This window comes from Tiliqua scincoides, chromosome 11, assembly GCF_035046505.1.
Source record: "Tiliqua scincoides isolate rTilSci1 chromosome 11, rTilSci1.hap2, whole genome shotgun sequence".
Taxonomy (NCBI): Eukaryota; Metazoa; Chordata; class Lepidosauria; order Squamata; family Scincidae; genus Tiliqua; species Tiliqua scincoides.
In genome coordinates, this window is record NC_089831.1 from 3,101,811 (window position 1) to 3,128,242 (window position 26,432).

The 26,432-nt window shown below is 47.2% G+C and overlaps 1 protein-coding gene across 10 annotated transcripts in view; it reads right to left on the reverse strand.

Moving 5' to 3' along the window:
- Positions 1 to 26,134, reverse strand: part of AAK1 (AP2 associated kinase 1) — a 106,556-nt gene extending 80,422 nt beyond the window's left edge. For 9 of the 10 annotated variants that reach the window (XM_066639159.1, XM_066639158.1, XM_066639157.1 and 6 more), the window contains exons 1-2: positions 26,064 to 26,134; positions 24,993 to 25,415 (exon numbers count right to left, since the gene is read on the reverse strand). In XM_066639159.1, the coding sequence (XP_066495256.1) occupies positions 24,993 to 25,152 (160 nt within the window). In that variant the 5' untranslated portion in view covers positions 25,153 to 25,415; positions 26,064 to 26,134. Of the gene's footprint in view, positions 1 to 24,992; positions 25,416 to 25,848; positions 25,954 to 26,063 lie in introns of those variants that run through there. The other variant, XM_066639156.1, reaches the window with a different exon arrangement.
- Positions 26,135 to 26,432: the final 298 nt, after the last annotated feature.

The window sequence follows — 26,432 nt, forward strand, 5'->3', positions numbered from 1 at the left end:
GAAGACCATAGAGGTCAGTGAGCTCTGAGAAGAAAAATATTGAAAACCGCTCACCCAACCCTTCGCACTAAGCTCATATGATGAAAAAAGATTGACTGTAACAAACATCTGGCGCTTGAGGCCAAGTAATTCTTCGAACATGGGTGCTGAAATAGGTATTTTGAGAGGTTATGATCCCCCTGCCAGCACAAGATGCACAGAAAATAATTCTGCTGTAATTTCTGCATTACATTTGTCCCTGGCGATCTAGTGGCATCAGTGACCTGAGAATAGATAAATCAACCCTTGAAGTCCCAGCCAGTTCCCTGAGACCCTTGCAGTTTCACAGCAGAAAGACTCGGAATGCCAAATGGTTAGCGATGCTCCACACATCACTCCCACTGATGTGCAATGAAGAGACCCAGAAATGAGTCTCTTTTGCAGGCCCACAATGACAACGTAACTGCTACCTTTCCATCTCAAACAAGGCCTGCCCCAACATAAGGACCAAGGGGCCAGTTTCTACAACAAACAGAATCAACTTTTCTGGATGGGCCCTATGGTGCAGATCCAGTGATCCACCCCACCCAAAAGGTACGCTTTGCATATAATCAACAAGTCTATGGGGAGAGTGCTGCTATCTTATACGTTATTTTTCTGTGTGCAGGAAGCGTTTCTTTTTTAAGTGAAAAAACACAGGAGCATGCAGACAAAAAAAACTGCTCCCACCCCTTATAGCCTGAAATGGAACCATTCAGGAAAAAACTGCTAAACAACTCTGCTGACTGGAGAAATGGATCTGTGGGGAATGAAAGGCAGCTCGTAAGAAAACCCCATAGATCAATAGTCCCGAACCCCTTAGCACAGGGACCCACTTTTTAAAATGGCACTCTGTTGGGACCCACCTAACTCCTAAGAGTAAAAAAAAAGTTTCACTTTATCAGCTGTTCAAGCCTCAGGAGACTGAACCCCATCAGTTTCAGGGCTCCACACAAAACACTGTCTGGAAGCCATTTACATTTTAGGGGCAGTTCACTCCGTCCCCAGTTTCTTTAAATTCATCTTTGTGCTGTTTTCACCAACATCCCGGAGATGACTGGGAATGATTACATAGGGGGTATTTGTCAGCAGTTGTGAACACGATCTCCAGCTTCCAGCTTCCGGCTGCATTCAATTTAAAAGCACACACACACAGCCCATATTGGAATCTTCCTTCCTTGCTACATTTCCCAGAAGCCTGCTGAGCAAACAGGTTTTGCTACATGAAAATAACAGCTTTCAAAACCCAACTGCTTAGTTGCATTCAGGTAGGAGAGCCAGTCAACCAAACAGAGTAACATTTCCAACAGCCCCCAATTAAGCTGTGTTGAAAAGTAACTTTTAAGGATCTGTTTATAAACCACTTTGCATTGGAAACAAGAAAATCAGTCCAGTACTTTTGTACTTGGAAGTGAGGCAACTGCAGGTAAAGAACCAGCAGGTTCCATTTGTCTGGTTGGATTCCTGTTAGTGCCACTTGAGAATACAGACGAGATGGCCAGAGAGACTCGAGCTGCCATTTCTTTGCTTGACTCTTGCCCTTCCTGGTTAATAACATCTAACTGCTGCAGAGGGCAAGAGAGTGACCAACTTAATCTAGGCAGTGATAAATTCCACATTGCAATGGGGAATGGTCCTGCTCCTTAATCCATTTCTGCCTGGCCCACAGTTGTGCACATTTGGTCCCTGGGGAGTATATACAACGTTGGGCAGAAATGGTTTAAGACCAGCTTTAAGTCAATTAGGCCCCATGCCTAAGATGCACCCACATTAGGGTAAAAATAAAAAATAAAATTAATATTTTTACTACATCATTTCACAGTCACTAAAACAAATGACTTTGTAACTATTTACTTTCCAAAGGTACAGTACACATTTTGTTTGTTTACTTGTAGGTTTACATTAGAGGTTCTCAAACTGTGTGTCATGACTTACTTCACTGACTAATGACTTATGAATTGTTTGCACAAGTGCCACTGCTCATGGTTTGGTGATGTATTTTTCACCTTTTTAAACCACCCTTTCTCCAAGGAGCTCAGGATGGTGGACATGATTCTTCCCCCACCTTTTGCCCTCACAACAACCCTGTGAGGTAGGTGAGGCTGAGAGAGAGAGAGAGAGAGAGAGAGAGAGACTGGACCAAGGTCACCCAGGAAGCTTCATGCTTGAACAAGGATTTGAACCTAGAATTTCCAGGTCCAAGTCCAACAGACGAACAACTGCACCATCCTGGTTTTAAAACATTACATAGTCTTCAATCAATGCTTTTACTGTGTTTTTGTGAGCAGCTCTAGAGACTCTCTTGAAAGAGGAACAGCAGCAGCACATATGTATGTGAAACAAATTAACAGCACAATACAATTTTTAAAAAACCATCACAAAACTCATTTCTCCCAGATTTTTGGCATTTCAATATCACCATCTTCATTTTCAAGTAATGCAATGAACGAGAACAAGCCCATAAACAAGATCAAAACCATTTCCACAGGAGTTCTCTTTTCTTTAGAGGCAAAAACCCCAAAGTTTGCACAACCTCACATTCCTCACCTGCTCTGGAATTTGCTTATTGTTCTCTTCAATGAAGGGGCATTTCATAGAGCTAAAGACAGAAAACTCAGCTTGTTCCTGAACTCGGCTGAGTGTGCCCAGGGCAACCAGACTGTTTCAAGAGCAATGCATCTCTCTTTCACCATCTCATAAACCACATTATTGCCAATCTAGCTTTGGTCTGTTTTTTTGAAAGGTTGAAAAGATCCATTCAATCAATTGTACCTTCCAATTAAGTCTGCAAACAAATCCACATTTTCAAAGGATTCTCCCTTTGGCAACAAGTGGCCTCTGTTACAGTACCCATGATTTTGTCACGGCAATCCCTTTGCTGCTGTACCTTTAACTATCTGTCCATGTTTAGTTGAGATATGAGATTGTTCAAGTAGCTTTGGTGTATGGCCTGAACTTATGGAGTAGGGCATGCCCTGGTACCTGCAGATCTAGTTATTCACAGATTTCCCCGCCCCCCACTCAACCTGCAGTTTGTCAAATGTAATCAGCATAAACCTTTGTTTATGTAGATTACATTTGAACCAAGTGATAAGATGTGTTGCTTGAACAAATGCTTTAAGCTAAAAGCTTATAGCCAGACAATTAGGCAAGCAGCCTGCAGCATCCTAGCAGAGATACCAAGAACAACAGGAAGCAAACATACTCTCCTGTTCTGCAGGATGCCTGCCTAGCGGCATGGATGCTGCCCCTCTCAGTGCCTGCTGGGCACACAGCCAGCTGCTGTGCGCTGACTGGACCCAGATCAGGCAGGCTGCTGAGGAGCTCTGGGAGTGCTGAATCCTGACAAGTTTTTCTTTTTTTTAGTGCCTGTGTCCCCCAAGGGAGCAGTGTGGGGAGTGGGTGCCGCCTGAGGCATTTGCAACCCTTGCCCCCAGCCTGCAATCTTGTGCTCACTTACGGAGACTAAGCCCCCCTAAACACAGTATGGCTTGATTCTGAGTAAACGTGAATAGGATTGGGGTTCAGAGGTTACTTCCAAGAGCCCAAAAAACAGCAGACTCCCTTCCTGAACAGAGAGGCTATTCATTTCCACATAAACCTCATGCAATTCAAACATCACCCTTTTAAAAAAAATATCCCCTGCCGCACTTGACCTCAAAGCAGCATTTGGAGAATCTCTGCCTCTCCCTGACACAGTCAGCAAAGCTTTTGGAGATGCATTCAGAATTTGTATGAGCAAAAGGATTTTTCCACCCACGTCACAGAGCGCCTGGTGGCCGAAGCTTTGAACAAATATAACTCAGAGCAACACTACCTAGAAAGCCAAGACAATATTTTAAAAAGACTTCATCCGTGTGCAAAAAAGCAGCCTCTTCAATGGAGGGCAAGGGCTTGCTTTCCATTAGAAGCTCATACCTGACTTCTGGACATTTTACTCCTCAAAACAAACCGTATGGCGTCTAGCATGTGAAACTCCCTTCCACATGACATCAGGAAGGAACACTTCCGCTTTGCTGGTATTTGCATAATGCTTACAAAAATTCAGACAGGGTTTTAGTTCATCTTTTCTCTTATTACTTTTGCAAAGTAATCAAAAACCTGTTTGGTTTATTGGTTTTGATACTCTGCCATGGTTCAGAAGCACATTGATTTTTTTTTTTAAAGGAAAAATTGTTTTGTTTCATGGTTTGTGGTTGTCTTGGTTGTTTAAATTCTGAGCATAAGACACCTTCAGTCCCTGCATGTAGAGAAGAAAGGCAAAGCACAAGTATCCCCCCATATCCACGGGTCCCATACCACCAGTTTAATTTATCTGTGGTTCTCAAATCTCCCCACCCCCGTTGCATTTGCAAAAGAGAGATTTTTCTTCCTTTCACTTTCAAACAGGAAGCAAACAGCGTGAACCTAGATTCATTAGCTGCTAAAGCAGAAGTTCTCACACATTTAGCACACGGACCCACTTTTTAGAAAGAATCTGTCAGAACCCACCAGAAGTGATGTCATTTTCGGAAGTGACATTAAGCAGCAAAATTTTTAACAATCCTAGGCTGCAATCCTACCCATACTTGCCCAGGAGTATGTCCCATTGACTGTCATTGTTAAAAGAATATACATAGTAGCCTGTTAAAAGTACAGGTCTGTAACATTTCCCCAAATGCAGTCACATACCAGGGTAGTATCAAGTCTAACATATTAAATATAAAACATTGAAATGAATGGGGATCCACCTGAAATTGGCTCACAACCCACAGTTTGAGAAACACCGCTCTAGCAACTACAAGTCTCAGTTTTCACTACCTGCTTCCTGTTCCAAAGTGAAAGGAAGAAAAAAATCTTCCTTTTGCAAAGCATTTGCAAAGAGAGGTGAGCCATGAGTGCAAGAGGGAGATCTGAATAGGGTTCGCTGCTATCTGCGGTTTGGGTATCCACAGTAGCAGTAGAAACCTATTCCCCCGGATATGGGGAAATGCCTATGTAAGTTTTAACACACGCACATAACCCCAATAACAGTGGTTTTCAAACTCTCAGGGAGAGTTTGAGAACCACTAAGATTTTGCTGCAGGCAGCACGAGCGGGGGGAGGAAGCGGAGTCACGATGCCCAGCATTACGCCTCTGATCTGGGCGCAAGGGCACCCTGCCACTCATCACCGCCTGCAGCAGCCTCCCAGGGGTCGGGGAAGCCTGGTCCCAACCTCAGCAGGGCTCCCCATGCAGCGCAGAACTAGAAGTGGTCGCGATCACCTTCTAGAGGGCTCTGCACTGCGTGGGGAGCCCTGCTGAGGTTGGGACCAGACTCTCCCAGAAGGGTCCTGCAGGTGGCGGTGAGCTGCAGCACGCCCCTGCACCCCGATCAGAGATGCAGTGCTGGGCATCGCATCTCCACCTTCCCCTCCTCCCCACCCCTCAAGGGAGAATTGTCCAGGGCTCTCACCCCAGTTTGAAAACCACTGCCCTATACCAAGTCAGTCCATTGGTCATGTAGCCCAAGACTGCGTATTCCCAACTTGCAGCAGTTTTCAAAGGTCTCTGGCAGAGAGAGGCCTTTCATCACTTACTATGAAACGTCCTTTTAGTTGGAGATGCCAAAGATGACAGACTGGGACCTTCCAACTACTGTGCTATAGCCCCCTTTCCATATTCCAAAGCTTTGGGATCTTTCTGGACCCTTGGCAGGAAAACAGCTCAGTGAATGGACCCTTTATCTGTCCTCCAACCACGGGGGGGGGGGGGACGACTGTACAGGCATGCCTTCATGTCCACAGATTATGTAAAACTACAGATATGGGTGAACGCCTCCCCCCAAACCTCCACAGCCAAGGGGAGCTCTTGCCTCCAGACGGTCCTTTGAGCCTAGCAGAGGCTATGGATGTCCATCCATGGCCTCTGCCAGGCTCAGACTGCCCAACAATTTGAAAAACCCAACTTCTGGTTTCTCCGTGAAACCGGAAGTGATGTTTTTAATAAGGCATTTAAAATGTCATTTCTGGTTTCACAGAGAAACCTGAGGTTGCTGGGCTCAGTTTGAGCCTGACAGAGACCGTGGATATCTGTGTGTGGCTTCTGCTGGGCTCAGAGGACCCTCCAGAGGAGAGGGAGGAACTTGCATTGGTGGGCCATACTTGAGGTCCATATGTGTGGAGCAACAAATTTGCAGATAGCGATCCGCAGATACAGGGGGCCCCCTGTATTTTGTTTTTATTGGGTGTATGTGTCTTAACTTCAAACCCTCTCAAAAGAGCAAGATGGGAATTTAATTTTTAAAACAAACATTATTTTAAGAGCATTTTATTTATTTATTTATTTATTTCAAATGACAAAACCTCCCATATCTATTTCTATGATACTGAACTCTAGAACTCTGAACTGAACTCTGAACTCTCTGATACTGAACTCTGCTATACATCTATAGACAAAATGCAAAAACAAATATATCTAAAAGTTGATAATTCCTTAGAGGTTTCAAAGCTTTAAACGCACGCACATACAAAGATGACAAATGATTAAAGAAATCCATTCTGCCTGCCAAATGTGGGCATCAAGGAGATGGGCATAGATTCTTAGATAGGTTAAACACAACGTAACATGGTCATTTCCTGCCAAGAATCAGGTGGGGCCTGGCAGGAGATTTGTTTTAACAGGGAGTGGCAGAATATTTGAATTCCAGAAGGAGAAGGAAAGAAGGAGAACTGGAAACAGGAAGTAGAGCAAAACCCAGACAACTGGAAAAAACAGTGACCAAGTGCTACACAGCCTTGCAGTGTGATTGGGCATAAATACAATGAAGAAAGCCCCATCGTGGCTAGTGCAACTCAGAACAATAAGAAGCTGGGGGGAAAATGAAGGGAAGAAAGAAAAGACTCCCACCAAGGCACAGCAGTCCATTACTTTGATCAAGGGCATATTTACTCTAACAAGGTTGAAACAAACAATAAAAGAGAGGCATAGAAGAGGGAAAAGGGGTGGGGGTGCAAACACTCTCAGTGCCGGGCAAAACTGTGAAAATTAAGAGAAAGAAAAACACACAAAAGGAAAACAGGGCCAGAAAAGGGAAGAGCAATATAAAGACAGAGAAAAAGCAAGGGACAGGTTGAAGAGAGAAAGCAAATGAGAAAAATATGTCCAAAAACACATATAGAAAAGCAGGCCACACTCTCCGTTTGCTCTACATGTTCAATCAATAAAGGCAGACAAACAGTTCATTGTATGGACTCGTTAGATGTCACAGTGTTTCGTTACGGGGCCTTTCTTGTGCATGCAGACAGAATATCAAAAGCACAATTTATTGCATTTCTAAACTTTTTCCCCCCATTGCAAAAATACTCAAAGTAGCATACAAGCGACACTGACTTGGTTTTTTAAAAAACCCAGATGACAATTCAGAAACCAACCAGAGAGAACAGCAGGGAGACATCCGAGAAATATTCAAAGAAGACAGGAATGAAAAGGTCTGCAGAAAAACTTACTTGATGCAGCCAGGAGGCCTGGTGGCAGGCACAAGACACCTATGGTGGGCTGCTGTGAGATACAGGAAGCCGGACTAGATGGGCCTATGGCCTGATCCAGTGGGGCTGTTCTTATGTTCTTACACAGGAACCTGATCACAACACTGAGTTGTGCAATACAGGCAGGGCCCCTAAGGAGGAGGAGAGGTTCCAAAAAAAACCCTCTTTGCTTGCAGGTCAGTGGTAGAGCCAATGTGGTCCCTGGTCCAGCAGTAAATACAGACACCAAGAAAAATTGCCACCAGCATTCATGAAAAAGCAGGTTAGAAGTTCTTCCAAGGTCCAGGGATGCTGGGTCAAAGCTACTAGATCAAAGCTGGGGCACAAGCAGGAGAAATTATGGGGCATGTGACCCTTAGATCCTGGCTTTGAGCATGAAACTGAACCTCTCTCTGCTTGGGAGGATTACACCATGAGAGAATGTCATGGAAGCACTCGCTCTCTCTCTGTGCCGCTGCCTCCTTTCCTCCCTTCAATTACTCCATTAGAAAGCAACCGCTCAAAGCACTCCTTTTGCTGTGACAAGTTCAGCCACTGAAGTCTCAGTGTAAGAAAAAAAGGAAGCATTAGAAAACATGGTGCACAAAACTCTCAGGACCACCTCAGCGCACACAGTTTGCTCGTTGTTTCTCTTCTCTAGCTGGTTTTGGCTGCTGCCTCTCCAGATGGAAGGTCACTGCATCTGAGGGCCAGCTCGTCACTCAGCGAGAGAGGAGACTGCATAAGCACAATGCAGCAGGCTGCAGAGTGATCCTGGGCACGGATGCTCAGTCAGCAAGGAGCAGCAGTGGTGAACGCAGACACCTTTGCAGACAGGCAGAAGCAGGCGGAGGCTCCATAAGAAATGGCAGCCAGGTGGGAGGAGGAAGCCACATTTTGTGCAGTTGCCAATATCTGAAGACACCAGGAAGAGCTGCAGATGGCAGCGAGTAACAGCTACCTGCCTTGAGCCATTCAAGGGGTCAGGTCAACACACAGACACGTCCTCCAAATCCTACATACCATCACACCTGTGAGGCAAGTCAATATTAACCCTCTAGGCAGAGGCTGGGGGGGTGGAAACAGTGGTGTGCTCATGGCCACCCAGCACATTTGCAACCAAGAGCTTCAAACCGGGGACACACATTCTCCATATCAGTGCTGGCCTTGAGGCAAGTGATGGATAAATACATGTCAGTGTGGCCACAGTTAACAGGAAGACTGCAATCTCAAAGCTTGTGCAAAATACAACCATTAAGGATACATGCAAACTGCTTCCTGGAGCCAGCAATGACCTTTCCCACTTTCCAACAGAGAGGAACCTGCTGTCACAGGAGGTTGACATCTGAACATTTAAAGCCACAAACAGGCCTCCTCAGTCCTTCAGTTTACTACTCAGGCAGACTGCAGAGGCCTTGTTTATGTGCTTTACACTGCCAAGATGACAACACCCTCAAGCACCTTTGTGTTAAGTCAGCCACAAGAAAGAATCAAGGATGTCTGGAGCCCCTAACCACACCTCCACTTCGCCTTGGTGCAAATGCAGCTACCTCACACAGCAGAGCTGAACTCAGCTTGTCATTCTCCATACACATGGAGTGTGGATCAAGAGTCCAAACACCATGAATCACGGCTCACCTTGGAGGTCACCAAGAAAACTATGGCACCATTGATTCACTGAACTCAGTGAGCCGAAGCTAGGCTGCCTGATCTCCAGTACAGTCAGAGACCATCTGGTTCGGGGGACTGTCACATCGAGGGCAAATGTGGGCCATCTGTGTGCTTGCTGTCAGACAAAGTGGGCCTACAGAGCGGTAGAGCTGCCCCTCTCTGGCATCTGGGGCTGTGACTCTGCACGTCATCCCTCTGAAAGTGCCTGACCTGGAAGTAATTGTGGTGACACAATGATGTCCCTGCCAATTACTTTCAGGTTACGACACTCAGAGTGGTTGTGCAACACTCTTGAGTGGCCAATATAGTCAGCTGCTAGCAACTGTTCCAGGTGCCTGTGAGGGGGGTGAAGGTACTCTGGTAGCAAGGAGGGCAGTATGTTCTCCTGCATCCCCCCATACCACGGGCAGGGAGACATGGCAGGCGGCCCAGCTCCGGATTTGCCATCAGGGTGTGTAAGTTGGCACCTCTTCAAGGTGTGCTACCTGGTGCAATGTACCCCTCACCGCCCCCTTAGCTACACCACTGGGCCTATGCACCATAGCAAGATGAGGGCATGCACATGTGATGTCCCAGGTTCACTTCTTGGCACATCCAATTAAAAAGATCTCAGTAAGGTATTAGGAAAGGCTTCTAGTCCTCCAGAGAGCTGCTGCCCATTGGAGAAAGTGGTACTGGGCAAGACTGGCTTTGTCCGTACACAGCCTCTCACCAGAAATGACCCAAAGTGTGAACCTTTCAACCACAACCTGCCAACCACAGAGCACACATGGCACACTCACATTGCCTGGAGAGCACCAAGACCACCGAGTATCCAGCCTGGGTACCTTGCTAGGTTTGGCACCCATGTCAAACCAGGAAGTTCCAGATTCCAGGTCCTGATTGTTGCTCTGTTTACACACACCTTCCTTCCCACACAACTCCACAGTCAATTAGCATCCAAGTTGTCTTTCATCAGATTTGAGAACAGAGTGCCAACAGGGGTACACATGGCATTATTCAGAAAATAACCTGAACATGAGGCTGCTAGTACTGCCATCTCTGACCACCTCATGGGCAAAAGAGTGAGATGGAAAGAGAAGCAAAGTTCCGCGAGAATCAATGCCACAATCAAACCACCCAGTGGTTCCCAAAACTACGTGCTGCAGTCTGACGGTGCTGCGGCAAACTCATGGGGGCACTATGGGAAGTCCCTGGTGGCCTTCCTGGTACTCCTGGGTGCTGCCATCTGGGATAATGCAAGAACCAGCAAGAATCGCGCAAGATCTCACATGATCCAAGATAGTGGCACCCACATTCCCAGCTCTCTCAGGTGCTGCCACCTGGAATCACCCAAGATTTCACGCAATCCAAGATGGCAGTGCCCAGGAGAGTCGGGAAGAAGAGGCTGCCATAAAAGATCACAGTAATTTTGGGAACCGCTGGTTTAACTGTTCATCATTGTGGATGAAGCCAGTCAGAATTTCCTGCTCATGAAAGGCAAACCCAACATATAATCATTATAGGTCACAATTCCACATTCAAAAGAAATTTAAATGCTTGTAGACTAGTGTCCACTTTCAAAAAACAGATTGTAGAAAGCCAGCATCACATCGCAATATTACAAACTTGAAAGGGGCCCACTCAACAGCCTGTTTCCAGCAATGTCCAGCCAGATGCACCAATGCAAGGCCTACAAGGAAAAAAAAAAAAGACAGCAAGAAACTTCCTCCTTGATATAGAACATTTTTCCAGCCATGAATCTTGGAGACAAAGATCCAGCTTCACTCTGGGTTTCTTCCAGCCTAATCCCAGGTTACAGCACAACTTGGAGTAAGGGGAATTCCCCTTATCCCACGTCACAAAGCAGCTGCGACATGGCGAAGCTGCAGATCCAAGCAGCCCAGTGTAAGGCTGGGCCACTTGGGTTAGGTCTGGCCTAAGTGCTGGATTCTGGTCCCTCCTCCCACCCAGGGCTGGTCCTCCTACCAGCCCAGAATGCTCCTGGAATGCTCTTCCCCCACCCTCCCCATAACCCCCTCCCCCCCCCCCCCGGTGCTGGCAGCCTGTCACCAGTGCAAACTTATTGTGATCAGTGCTGCTGAGGCTGATTCAGCATCTGGAGGCTGGTGCACCTCCATGCACCAGCCTGCCAACTCTCCCTGAGGCACAGAAGTGTCTTATAGCATTTTGCAACACCTGAAGGCCACCAAAAGGAACCTGTGTCAGCCCAAGAGCACCTTAGGACTGCGCTCCTCAAAAGCTCAAGTCTCAAGAAACTCAAACCTGTTTGGAACCACAATTAAGAAACTGTTTGGATCATTTAAGTAATCAAGGAAAACCCTTTGGTAATTTTGCAACCCTTCATCACCAAGCATTTATTCATTTATCCTGATTTATCCTTATCATTTGTGTGTGTGTGTGTGTGTGTGTGTGTGTGTGTGTGTGTGTGTGTGTGTGTGTGTGTTATTTATCCTGCACAGTTTCAGAATTGCTCTCAGGACTGGCCTAGTGGAAAAAAAGCAAATTAGACAACAGATCAGAGGTTGGCTAATGGAATGTGGCTCCCTTGAGATTTCATGTCTTCATCAAACTTGAAAATCTGGCTAGGGCACCATCAGGCCACTGGGCCAACCATTGCAACTGGGTGTGTAGCTTGCACAATCTTGATTTTCACCCAACCCATTAGAATGTTTTCTAATACACAACTCTGCATACACAACAACATTCATTGGGTGTACACCTAAGGTTTTTGCATTTTTTAAGTGTACATCCAAAATCAATATTATTATTAAGACTATTTATATACCGCTTTTCAGCAAAAGAGTTGACAAAGTGGCTTACAGGCAAAATCAAATAACGCAGTATTTCCTAACTGTAGGTTGGGACCCATCAGGGAAGTCACAAGCCAATTTGAAATGGGTACCCATTCATTTCATGGCTATTTTATTTTTTAATATGTTAGACTTGATGCTCCCATGGTATATGACTGCCTTTGGGGAAATGTTACAGATCTGTATTTTTAACTGACTGCTGTGTGTTTTTATCAACGATAATTAATGGGGCTTAATCCCAGGAAAGTGTGGATAGGATTGAAGCCTTTGGGAAGTCTGGGTAATTTTTTTTAAACAGATCAGCCACTGCTTGGGAAGGTTAGGAGGGTTCTTCTTTATTTTAAATCAATTTTTAAACTTCTAATTATTTTAAACTTTTAATTTACTTAGTTGATTGGATTTTGTCAAAGGGGGATGTTTAAAATGTTCCTGCTTAATGATGACACTTCCAGCCATGACATCACTTCCAGGTTAATGACATCACTTCTGGTGGGTCCCAACATATCGTCATTCTAAAAAGTGGGTCCCAGTGCTAAAACGTTTAAGAACCACTGAAATAACATAATGAACATTACAAATAGGTATTTGTAAACAGGTGTGTCATATGGGATGGGCTGCACCTCTCTCTTGAGAATATACTGTGTGCAATTGTAACCGGGTGCAGACTTGGCAGAACCTCCCACCCTCAAGAGGAAACCGGCAGCAGCAAGAGTCACTGTGCTGGCCTTGCTTCCTTCCAGTGGGAAGGTGGCACACTCAGAAATGGAAGCTGCACAGAAGCAACACAGGGGACAGGCCCCCTGGAGAGCAGTCAATTCTTACTCTCAAAAGCCCACACTCAGGGACTCACGAGTGTGTCTCCTCCTTTAATTCAAAGGAGAAGAAAAATTAAGACGTCTGGAAACACCATACTGTGGAGTACAGTAAACATAAGCCATGAAATCAGTCACCCGGACCTGAGAACCGAGTTCTCTCTGTGACAAAGAGCATTTAAAATTACAAGGACACATGCTGGGGAGGTGTTGGGGGTGCAAAAAGCATGACTCAGCCTGGAAACGGGCAGGGAGGAAGATGCGCAGGAGAGCAGATGTGCCTGGAAAAATGTGCTGCTCTGGATTTTCCAAGCCATTTCCTTTCCATGCACACAGAAACCTTGGGGGAGGGGTAGATCAGGAACAGGCTTGGGATGACGCCTTCTCCCAAGGCCAGAATGTTAGGGACAAGGACACAGCTCGGTCCTCTGCATTCCAAGGCCCTAGGACTGGGGTCGGCAACCTGCCATTCTGGAGCCGCAAGCGGCTCTTTGAGCCTTCGGCTGCGGCTCTGTGCGGGGCCAACCCGTCCCGGGAGAGGGGCTCACCCCTACCGCACATTCCGAGCCACAGCCCAAGCACACAGGCTGCAGCTGCGCCCCATTGGAGAGGGTGCGAACGACTGGCGGAGCAAGCCCCCGCCCCCGCACGTTCCCTCCTGCCGGAGCCGCAGCCCGAGCCTGTGCATGTCTCCTCAGAAGTAAGTCCCATTGAACACCCTGATGATCCCACCTTCTCACAAGCAGCCCTGACCCCAGGGAGCCAAGGCAAAAGCAAGCAATTGAATGCAGCTGCTCTGTCCTCCTCCCAAGCTCAGAGCACAATCCTGTGCGTGTCTCCTCAGAAGTAAGTCCCATTGTGCTTGCTCCCAGGAAAGTGTGCACAGGATTACAGCCTTCAAACTCCCCACTCAGCACCCCCCCCTCACTCACTCACACTCTCACTGCTCCATTTCCTTCACTTGGAAACTTGAAAGGGGTTTGGAGACCCCTGCACCAGATGGTATTCTGTATGTGTTTGTATACTGTATGTGTAACATACTGCATATGTAGCACCAAAGCATATTTCATGGTTGTGAAGTAATCACTGTTAGTATGCCTTTTATTTTATGCAGTTTTGAACTCTTAGCTTGTTTGTTCAGGAGCACTTTTGTGAACAGTGTTAAGTAGTACTAAGTGGTCTTGTTCAGAGGTAGTATTGTGTGGAAAGGCACTTACAGAAGTACAGAAGTAAATGACAGTAAAGAATGACAGTATCCTTCACAAGCAGTTCACCTGTGCACAATCTAAAACTGTTGTTCTCCAACTGTGGGTCTGGACCTGATTTTTAGTGGGACCTCTAAGAGGGGAGTGTATTATATAACTGGGACCTATAAGAGGGGAGCGCAAACTATATATGCAGTGTTATCTTCATTTTAGATGTCAAAAGGGTTTTGTGGCTCCCAAGGTTTTCTTTTTTCTGGAAAACGGGTCCAAATGGCTCTTTGCGTGTTTAAGGTTGCCGACCCCTGCCCTAGGATGACTGGGAAAGACCCCGTCTGAAAACCCTGGAGGGCTACCACCAGTCAGTGTTCTGATCTGACGCTATAAGGCGTTTCCTTTGTAATTCCACCTGCCGGCCTTATGTCAGGGCTGAGCACAGTTTTAAGTTTCAGGTTTTGGTTAGAATTAACCAGGTGCTAAACCCTATTCCATGCTGGCCAATGGGGAAGAGGGGAGAGCTTGCATTCCAAAAGGACATGCAATCCAGTCTTTTCCCTGTGGTTTAACCTGAGCAAAACTGGTCATTTTACATATGCACTGACTGTTCATGTTTTGGGGACAGACACTGGTCATCACCTGTGCCATCTTGCAAACAGCCACTTGTCCAAGAGGAGAAAAGACCTGTCTGCAAGTGACCCAACAAAGAACCAAACAGGAAGCCTTCTGCAAACTGGAATGCACTGGTTTCTCCTCCTCTTCCAAGCTGTCAGTGTCCCACAAATGACTAAAATCCTTGCTGGATCAGATCAAGAGTCCATCTAGTCTAGGGTCCAGCTTCTCACGTCTGGGGAGCAACGACTGCTTGAAAGCAACACCCTTCTCCTTCTGATTCCCCCAGCACGTTGTATTCGGCAATATACTGCCTGAACATGGATGCTCCATTTAGTTAGGCAAGTGCCACAGATGGACACATCTTCATGTATCTGCTGAATCTCCTTTAGAACTAAGCTAGGGACCATCACAAACTATAACTCTATAAGCATGTGTTGTGTAAAGGCTACCCATCTTCCGCCCATTATAAAAGTGGCAGTCAATTTCATTGGGTGACCTAAAGTTGAAATATGGAAATAGATTTATTGCTACATTGTGCATAATTTTGTGCATTGTGCATCGTGCCTCTGAGCGGCCTGCTTGGAGGCAGGCTGTGCAGCATGGCCTTTCCCAGTTTGAAGAGACACTTGGCCAACAGACTGAGGCAAAGAGGCAAAGAAGGAAGGCCCATAGCCAGGGAGACAGACCAGGGACAGACTGCACTTGCTCCCAGTGTGGAAGGGTTTGTCACTCCCGAATTGGCCTTTTCAGCCACACTGGACGCTGTTCCAGAACCACCATTCAGAGTGCGATACTAGTGTCTTTCAAGACTGAAGGTTGCCAACTAGCTGTGCATAATTTAAACAGCCTCTATCAGATGTGCATCTCCCCAAGTCATCTTTTCTCTAAATTCAAAAAACCTCAAATATTTGAACCCAGTGTTTCCCAAACTGTGGGCTGCAACTGATTTTTGATGGGTTGTGAAATTGACAAGCTGATAACTGACTCAGAAAATTTATTGAGCTCCATGGAAAGTTAAACTGAGCTGTGTGTGCATGTTTACTCAGGAGTAGGCAGACCCCCAAAAAACACTTGCGATGGAAACCCAAACTTGCGAGTTTCCCCCCAAACTGAAAAGGGAAATGTATTGAGCCTTATGGAACCACACACTGAACCACATACTGTATTTACTCATGAGTAGACAAACATGCCTAGGCTCCAATGAAAGGCAAGGTGAAGGGGGATGCAAAACCACCACCATAATGGTCCCAATCAGATGAATGTGGAGCTCAACAGATTCTCCAGAAGGTGGCCCCCTACCATAGTAAAAAAGATAAAAACAAAGGCTTGAACAGCCGATAAGGTAAACTTTTGTTAAAACTCTTAAAATTAGAGCAGTGTTTCTCAAACTTTGGGTCAGGACCAACTGGGGGGGGGGGGTCATGAACCAATTTCAGATGGTTCACATTCATTTCAATATTTTATTTTTCATATAGAAAAATATGTTTTAAAAAGTGGTCCTGGTGCTAAAAAGTTTGGGAACCACTGTTTTAGCCTTGACGTGAACGGAATGTGTTCCAGAATCCTGATCATTTGTTTCTCCTTTTCTAACTGTACAATTTTCAACGCTGCCCACAAAGACTAGGCTAAGTAAAGAGATTCCAGGGCTAGTCACTGCCGTGAACTTAATCACACAGCAGCGATCGGCACTGTTTGCAGAGTTTGGTAATGGAAAGACAAAGCCTGTTCCTCGCACCCCACCTGTCTCAGCTACAGCACAGCCTGCAACTTGCCAGGAAGTGGGAGTGACATAAATATAGGTCAAATGCAACTTATGACACAGTGGTAGCAATTTTTAAAAAAGCACCTGGGCTGTTCATGAAAATTTGGAGAACAGAAGAGGGGAAGGAGGGAACTCCAAAAGAACAACAGTGAGTTCAGTACCAGGAAGTTCTAAATTGTGGCTCCGCCCACCGACGCAATACAGTCAGGGCTCCCCAATTAAAGTGTTGAGTGAGGTCAGCATGTTAAGAATCATGTGCAGAATTAGACCAAAGGCCACCCAAGCAAGCATTCAACCAGGCAGGTGTCTTTGGGAAGCTTCCAAACCAGATATGACGACAAGAATCTTCCTCATTTCTTTGACCACTGGTGATCCTGGTCCCAGTGCCACCCAGGGCCACACCTGCAAGTTGCTGCCCACCCACCTGCTGGGCTGCCACACCCCCTACTGTTGTGCCCATTGCCTCCCATCCAAAGGTCTTTGGAAGGCATAAAAACATCACTTCTGGTCTCCCCGAGGAAACTGGAAGTGATGTTTTAAGGCCTTACAAACCCTTCTAAGGACTGGGGAGGCCATGCCCAGCCTCTCTGGCCCTCTGAAGGCCTCCAGGCAGGGAGGCAGTGGGCACAACCGACAGGGGCAGCATGGTTGGGGGTTGCCCCCCCAACGTGCAACCCGAGGTCACTTGACTCCATGGATCCCCCCCACTATGCCACTGTCTTTTGCCCCCACATTCACTACCAGAGGTACACAGGCAGTGTACGTTGGAGAGTTCTGCTTTGACATCATGGTTAGAGGTGGGAGAAAACGGTGATAGTGAAATAAAAACTTTTCGGCGCTTCTCATTAAAATAAATAAAAACCCAATCTTTATTCGGTTTTCATTTATTACCGAAGATACCTGTCTATAAGTCGATCCCACAGATAAGTCAAGGGCAGGTTTTGAGCCAAATATCATGGGATTTTCTATGACCCTCAGATCAGTCAGGGGTTAAACTTAGGGGGGCGTCTGACTATAGTTTTGTCTGATTTTACCCCAGGCCAGATCCTGAAAAATAACCTACCGGTAATTGTTACCTAAGAACTGTAATCTCTAATTTATTTAAAATATAATAAAAGAGAGTCTGGTCCAACAAGAAGCTGACGGAACATACCAAGATCCAGGTCTACAGAGCTTGCGTCCTGAGTACACTTCTGTACTGCAACGAGTCATGGACTCTTCGCTCACAACAGGAGAGGAAACTGTACGCTTTCCACATGCGCTGCCTCCGATGCATCTTCGGCATCACCTGGCAGGACAAAGTTCCAAACAACACAGTCCTGGAACGAGCTGGAATCCCTAGCATGTATCCACTGCTGAAACAGAGACACCTGCGTAGGCTCAGTCATGTTGTGAGAATGGATGATGGCCAGATCCCAAAGGATCTCCTCTATGGAGAACTCGTGCAAGGAAAGCGCCCTACAGGTAGACCACAGCTGCGATACAAGGACATCTGCAAGAGGGATCTGAAGGCCTTAGGAGTGGACCTCAACAGGTGGGAAACCCTGGCCTCTGAGCGGCCCGCTTGGAGACAGGCTGTGCAGCATGGCCTTTCCCAGTTTGAAGAGACACTTGGCCAACAGTCTGAGGCAAAGAGGCAAACAGCCTCTGGAGACAGACCAGGGAGACAGGGAGACAGACCAGGGACAGACTGCACTTGCTCCGGGTGTGGAAGGGATTGTCACTCCCGAATTGGCCTTTTCAGCCACACTAGACGCTGTTCCAGAACCACCATTCAGAGCGCGATACCAGAGTCTTTCGAGATTGAAGGTTGCCAACATACAATAAAAGATCATAAGGTACATTTTTATTCTTTCAAATTCTGGTCTTCACCACCTTTTGTAAACACTATCAGAGTAAGTGCACTGTAAACAACATACCAGTAAAACAGTGTTTCCCAACCTGGGATTCATGTACCCCCAGGGTCACTCAACAGGACCTTTAGGGGTACTGGAAAAAGAATGGCAGAATGCAGGTCATGCTCCAGAATGGCTTGCAGGGCCAGCAGGCAGAAAGCGAGGTAGCTAGCTGGCTGTGAAAGCCCCACCAGAAGCTAGTTTTTGGTCATCAATTCATGTATGCACCAGTGATTGAAAACCAGCACAGTAAGAAAGCTGAAACATAATATGGAAAGTGATCAATCACTCAGAATTTTTCAGCACACTTCTGGTGCAAAACAGTGCAAAGGCAGAGTGTTCAAATCACCGGAGGGCCAGAGGCTCATTGGAGACTGGGGGCTCCCTGAGGGCTGCATTGAGAGGCAGCAACAGTGTTCTTTCACTCTAGATCAGGGGTGCCCAAACCGAGGCCCTGGGGCCACTTGCGGCCCTCAAGGCCTCTCAATGCAGCCCTCAAGGAGCCCCCAGTCTCCAATGAGCCTCTAGCCCTCCAGAGATTTGTTGGAGCCCACTCTGGCCTGACGCAACTGCTCTCAGCATGAGGGCAACTGTTTGACCTCTTGTGTGAGCTGTGGGATGAGGGCTCCCTCCACTGCTTGCTGTTTCACATCTGTGATGCAGTAGCGGCAGTAAAGGAAAGGCCAGCCTTGCTTTGTGCAAGGCCTTTTATAGGGCTTGAGCTATTGCAAGATCTTCATTCGTTCATATAAGTTCATCTTAAATAAATCCATTTATGTAAACGTAGGTAAATTTATTCAAATTTGAAATGTAAATTAATTCTTTTTTTCCCCCAGCCCCCGACACAGTGTCAGAGAGATGATGTGGCCCTCCTGCCAAAAACTTTGGACACCACTGCTCTAGATCAGGGGTTCTCAAACAGTATGCGTACCGCTGGTGGTACACTGGGAAGCACTGAGCTGTCTGACACCTACTGTCACCTGCTGTCTGGTAGCAAGACCAGAAAGCGAGTTTCAAACAGTTTCAAGTTGAACTATGCCCAACAGACATAGCTCCACCCTACAGATTTCATGTGCCTTTAATAAGCCCTTCCACCCACCCTGGATCTCCTACCACTATTTGATGCTGTCTCTGAACCTGGAAGTAAGGGATGACAACATCATTGCCAGTTACTTCTGGCTTCCAGCTCAAGAGTTACAAAGACAGATGCTCAGCAAGCCTGGGTGGCTTATTCTTATTTATCTGAGAAACAAACCAATTCCACAAGAGTCACTATACAACACGACATCTTTCAAGGCTGGTCTAAACATCCCTTGATTGGACCAGTTTGCGGTCTCAAAGAAAGAAACTTTTTTTTTTTTAAACTTCCCTACCTGATTGCCCGCAGCAAGTTTAGAACTGGGTGCAGGCGACCAGAAAAACTAGCTATGTAGAAGCCTGAAATAAATTATCCTACCACTGGGAAGCTGATCAGCTTCCTGCCCCAAGAAACCTCCCCTCTCTCCGCCTAGGAGTTTCCCAGGGAGCTTTTCCTTCCTTGAACCTGCTTTTTGCAGAACATCTCATACACTCTGCATCTCTGTAATCCCCCCTCCCCCACTTACCTTGAGCTCAAAGACTTTCAATTTCAATGTTTTTCTTCTCATGTCCTCAAACCATTGACCTCTATGGTTTTCTCTATGGTCTTCCCCTCTTGTGATGTCACTTCTCGGAGATTCTTCTGGGTTCTGTGGCTCTGTTTCTAGGACAACTGTTAGAAGGAATGAATTGTCTGTCCCTCTTCCTTCACCAGCAGAGCCAATTTGTCACTATAGACAGTTGCCCTAGAAACAGTCACAGAACACAGATTTTCAGCAATTTTCAACCACTGTGCTCCAAACTCCCAGGGTACACCTCTGGACCTTTCATGGCACACTGGTTGAAAATTGCTGCTGTGCCGAGTCCAACCATTACTCCATCTTGAATGAGCAGTGGCTATCCAAAAGCCTGGACAGAGAAGTTCCACTACCCAAGAACCTTAAATTGGTGATGCTGGGAACTCAATCTAGGAGCTCATAGCAAGTGTGTCCAGCTATAGTCCCTCCCCAGATATATCTGCAGCTTGTCCCACTTCCTTGCTTCCCCTGCTGTCATTTGACCCAATGGCATCCTGTCTTAGATGTGGCCCCAATGCCTCTCAGAAAAGATGGGGGACAGGGTTGCTCAAATGAGATGGTCACACGCAGGTGTTGGTGGGATCCACATGATGAATGTGGGGTGGTGGGGTCTTGATGAAAGGTCTCACTGTACAAGACTCCTACTCAGACCAAGCCAACCTATGTCAGGGAGGCTATGCTAAAAGACTCCCTCTGTTTTACACACACCAACATTTTTGGATGTATCAATATCCCCACACTTGAGCCCCCACCTGCAGTCCATTCAGAGATGCAGATTTCTCTCCCCTCTGCTGCCATTTGTGAGAACAGGGAGGCAACCAGAGACAAATAGGCCCACAAGCCCAATTTTTCAGCAGTACCAGAGAAAATCCAAGTTAACTACAACAGAAACTGGCCTTGTAGATCTTAGCCATAAACATCTGGTTGCACCACACAAGCACTCCACAGTCCTGTTCAACTGCACATGCTTCTAGTGAAAAAAGCACAGAGAACTGGGGCACACTGTGAGAGGAGGGCATATACACCAGGTGAGCCCCACAAGCATGTTTCTCCCCCTTCTCATCAAAGTCATTGCCATTGAGTCCTCTTCCTACTATATCAGGTGTTTTGGACTAAGAACAGGACATCCTCTTCTGCAGCACCAATCCCCAGGTTAAGTGACTCACACCCTCATGTCAAGAACGCCGTGTGCTGCACAACCCTTTCCTCATTCATGGCAACCTTTGGAGGCCAGTTCCTGTTCTCCTTCCATTCAGGTCAGCTTTTCCCTCTAATGTTCCATCATGAAATTTTGCAAGACATAGCAGACAACCAGGCAACACCCATCCTTGAAGGCTCCCTAAGTAAGAGCCACCACTAAATCTAAAGCAAGACTTTCTCACATGGGCCAGTTTGTCAGAAGCCAGGCTCTAACCGGGCCAAGCTGGTGCTCAAACCTCATCTCAATCACATCCTTACTGGGTGGTCTTAGGAAGACTGTGTTCTGCTTCTGGTCTCAATCTGTACTACAGGAACAATAAACTAGAAATGTAAGGGAAATTTAACAAATAGAACTGGTCTCCCCTGCAGAACTACTAAAATAATGTAGGGGATGCTCTCCTAAAGCCACATAAAAAGGCACCATCAAGTTCTAATTATTGCTTATGTAGTTCAGAGTCTTTTTTTTTTTAATAAGCTAGAAGCTTCACACATGTTTTGGTTTTATAACCCACCTCGATCCACATGATTAGGGAAAAGAGGAGTTTGTTATAGATAATGAATCAAGACAAAGCGGCCACACAAGAGCATTCATGGCCTATCAGAGATTGAAACCCACAATTACTGCATCTGACAGCACTAATGGCACTATCCCCTGCTAAGTGGGCAAAAGTCATTTTTAAGTGATGCTCCTCTTTATTTAGTGAGGGAGGGGGAGAGAGTAACTGTCCCTTTTCACCCCAGCACAGTGTCTTTTCTAGAGGCACTTTGCTGGTGTTCTTCTACATCTTTTTAGATTGTGAGCCCCTTTGGGACAGGGAGCCATTTAGTTATTTGATTTTTTTGTAAACTGCTTTGTGAACTTTTTTGTTGAAAAGCATTATATCAGTACTGTTAATAATCATGGCAGGTTAAGGCTTTTACAGATGACTCATATATAGGCCTTAAATTCTCATTGCACTTTGCCAAAATATTCAATTCCTCCTGTTACAATCCCTCCCTCTTTTAAGAACATAAGAAGAACACTGCCGGATCAGGCCAAAGGCCCAATGAGTTCAACTTCCTGTATCTCATAGTGACCTCACCAGATTCCTCAGGGAGCAATCAAGACAAGATCTCTGTATCTTTTACTCCCTTGTCTCTGGAGTCTAGTTCTAGAACCTAGAGCAGGGGTGCCCAAACCCTGGCCCTGGGGCCACTTGCGGCCCTCGAGGACTCCCAGTGCGGCCCTCAGGGACACCCCAGTCTCCAGTGAGCCTCTGGCCCTCCAGAAACTTGCTGGAGCCCGCACTGGCCCGATGCAACTGCTTTCAGCATGAGGGCAACTGTTTGACCTCTCGCGTTAGCTGTGGAATGAGAGGTCCCTCCACTGCTTGCTGTTTCACGTCTGTGATGCAGCAGCAGCAGGAAAGGAAAGGCTGGCCTTGCTTTGTGCAAATCCTTTTATAGGCTTTGAGCTATTGCAAGACCTTCATTCATTCATATAAGTTCCACCTCTAGTATATTAATTTATGTAAACTTATGTAAATTTATTCAAATTTGAAGTGTAAATTAATTTTTTTCCCCGGCCCCCCCCCAACACAGTGTCAGAGAGATGATGTGGCCCTCCTGCAGAAAACTTTGGACACCCCTGACCTAGAGGATTCATAACCCTGTAACCCATGATTGACTTCTGCTCCATAAATCTGTCCAATCCCCTTTCCAAGGCATCTAGGTTAGGTGCCATCATCACCATCCAGTGGCAAAGAATTTCACAGATTACTTACACAATGGGTAAATAAATAATTTTCTTTGTTCTGTTCCAACTCTCCTGACACTCCATTTAGTGGCTACCCACTGGTTCTGCTGTCATTTTCCATATACAGCCCTTTCAAAGAGGCTGAACCAGTAAGAGCTATAAGATGTGCATCCTGATCCCTAAATGCCAGACCTACTGCCCCATGGCTGGCAAACATATTTGGCTGAATTACGCTCTTTATATGCAAGTCCTCAGATAGGAAAAAGCATGAACTCTTTATGAAGAGTTTGCCCTCTCCATGGGAAGACAGCAGACATCTCCTGCCAGGACAGCCTGGTTGCTAGGGCACCCTTTGAACCCCTGAACATTATTCTGGGCCTCTGCACAATTTTGATGTCTCCTTGCTCCCCTCCTCTAGGAGTTCTTCTACAGTCCCCAAGGTCCACTTGAAAAGACAAGAAGGGGCATTTATTGGCTCAACCAGAACACACTAGCAAGGTCTGGATCCAAACCAGGCATCTCAATCACAACATGCACTTTTACACCTTTAAGAAGCACTCAGCAAACTGGAGAGAGCCAGGCAATAAAGTACCTATAGATAGGTAATAAAGTGGTGATGCCACTACCACCAAGAGGCACAGTACAATTTCTCAGGAAGAGAACCAAAGAGCAGCTCATTCTCCACTCATGTCGGCATCATAGGGAGGCTCTGCTGGCAAGTTATTTAATTATCTTCATAAGAGGCCTTACATTTCCTGCATTCACTTACATAGGAAGACAGGAACCCATTGTCAACCTATTGGTAGCATAATCTTAGGATATCTGTGCAGGCTTGGCCTCATCAGAAATTAGTCAAAACAGACATCCAGTTACAGTCCAGGGAAATAAGTTCCTGGCTGGTTTTTTGTTTTTTTTTAATTCACTTTGTTATTTTGGAGAGAGATAAGAACTGGCCTCCTGCCCACTCCCTTAGTGCCTGCGGAAATTTACCAGGACCAGCAGTATTCTGGTTAGCCGGGGTCAGAACCAGCCTCAGCTCGTCAACACTCAGGATCATGTATTTCAATCCCTCCCCAGTGAATGACACCAGCTTTTTTTGAATGCATGCACCCTTTAAGTGTGCCAATCCCATAAAATCATCTTTCCAAAGGGATATCAGAAAAAGTCACAGATTTGTGCATTAACCAGATTCTTTCTCTCCAGGTCACCAAGCCTTATGCAATGCATGATAAAGCCTGAACTCCCATTTTTTTCCCCTGTTAGAGATGCTGTACAAACTCTTGGCCCACAAACAGGCTGAAAGGGGAAAAAATGTATTCTGAAGGTCAAAGCTAAGGTTACATAAACCTACATATATTTTTTTGTAAGCAAAGGGGAAAAGAGAAACACACACACAAGGGAGGATTTCCTGACACAGAAAGCGTATGACATCTGAAAATCCTGACTAGGCTGCACCAATTCAGCTAGGAGCAAGAGGCTGCCAGCTTTCAGCACTGCAACCTTTATGGGTTAGTGTTCAGGGCATTTCAAAACATCTTGCAGCCATTAAAATTGCAACCCAGATCAATGAAGGCCACGATCCATCACGCACACCTCACACAAGAATAGCTTGCTCCACAACAGACACTAGAAATACATGGCAAATTTACTCTGATGCAGTCATCCTTTTACTTACAGTATTCAAAACTGACAAAAATAAAACAATCCTGGAAGAAAATAAACACCTCTCTCCCCATTAACACTGGCATCACTGCAGGCCAGCACATTACATAATTTCATGGCTAAAAGAGTGTTCCAATTCATATTTAATCCCAGGAGCTGGTTCAAGATTTTCCGTTTTGCTTTACGTTTATTGCCTCACTATTATTAGAAGTGAACATCTAGGGCCCCCCCCCCCAGTTTATATCAATCTAAAACAAAAATAGACAGCAGCAGTGTGCGCCATCTGTTAGTACCAGGTGACAACATTTTAGCGCCTTGAACAAGCAAGGTGATTTATGGTCTCTTTACAGAAATCATCCAGTTTCCCTCCCCCAAGACAAGGCTACAGAACATGAGTTCAAATTCTGCATCCATTAAAGCGAGCAGGCGCTAAGAGGATGAATGAAGACCAAAGAGCAGCACGGCCTTACCTTCTGCTAGGACTTCATCCACGGTCACCTGATGCCTGCCGATGTTGAAGACCCGGCCTACATATCCACTCCCTGGTCCAGCACTCCCACTACCCCCAATGGTCCCAGAACCAGCTCCGGATCCCCCCTGCTCTCGCCGAGAGTCAAAAAACTTCTTCATTGTTCCCCGTGCGGGTCACCTGGACTCTTCCACCTGCCAAGTTCGAAGTGACAATCCCCAGCCTGAAACCAGGTCTCTTTTCTTCCTCCTTAGATATGTACACACACACACACAGGACTCTTCAGGTCTTGAACCAAGACAAGATTAAGTCATCCCCTAGCAGCAGTGGGACGCTGGGGCTGGTTCTTCCTTCCAAAGGTGAAGAGCTGCTTGAGTAGCTCCCAGGCCCGGAAGGCCGAGCGGGGCAGGACTCTTCTTCAGACCTGGGGAGGGAAAGAGACAGGAGGTGAGCAGCTTCCGCAACTGACGCCATTCTCGGGCATGACAACGGAGCGACAGGATCGCCTGGTGGAGGAGGACGTCTCCCCGGCCTGGCTCTCCTCCAGGGTGCGGTGCACGACTCCACCACCCAACTCCTCCAGGGCGCAGGACCCCCACCCGGCTCGGCCAGAGGGGATGCGGGACTCCATCACCCGCTTCCTCCAGGGCTCAGGACCCCCACCCAGCTCCGGGCTCCTCCAGGGTGTGAGTTGGACCCCGCCACGCTGCAGGACCCGAGGACGCCGCCACTGGGGCCTCCCTTCCAGGGGCCCAGAGCGGGGAGCCCTCCGCTCCCCGGGGCAGCTCCAGACAGAGCAGCGCAACCCTCCGCGGGGGCCGGGCCGGGCCGGGCCTGCCTCGCTCGCCCTCTGCTACCTGGCCTGGCCGCACCGTCGCAGCCTCGGCGCGGGCCGCATGGCTACAAGGTGGCAGGCGCGGCCGGCGGGGGGCCCGCGGGCGCCGGGCGGGGAGCGGCAGCAGCATCGCGCGCCGCGGAGCAGCAACAGCCCTGCCGCCGCCTGCACAGGAAGTCCTGGCGGGGCTCCCGCAGCGCAGCCCCTCCCCGCCTCAGCACGGCCCAGTGCGCTGACCCTGCGGGGGACGGCAGCCCCTCGCCTCTCCTCCTCCGCCGGGGCTCAGCTGGGCTCTTCTCCTTCTTTTTCAAATTGCAGTGGACGTTACACGCCGCGCGGCACGCTGGGACGCGTAGTTCCCCCCTCCCCCTGGCTGGAGAGCGGGCCGACGCCTGGACTGCAGCGCCCAGCAGGCCGCGCGGCGGGGAGAGCAGGCTCTTCTTTAACCCATCTCTGCCCACCCCCGAGGGGCACCCAGTGTATCCCTGTTGCGCAAACGCAACGTTGGACCACAATGACTTCAGCCAGTGTTTCTCAGGCTGTGGGTCAGGACCCACTAGGTGGGTCACGGGCCGAGTTCAGGTGGGTCCCCATTCATTTCCATGT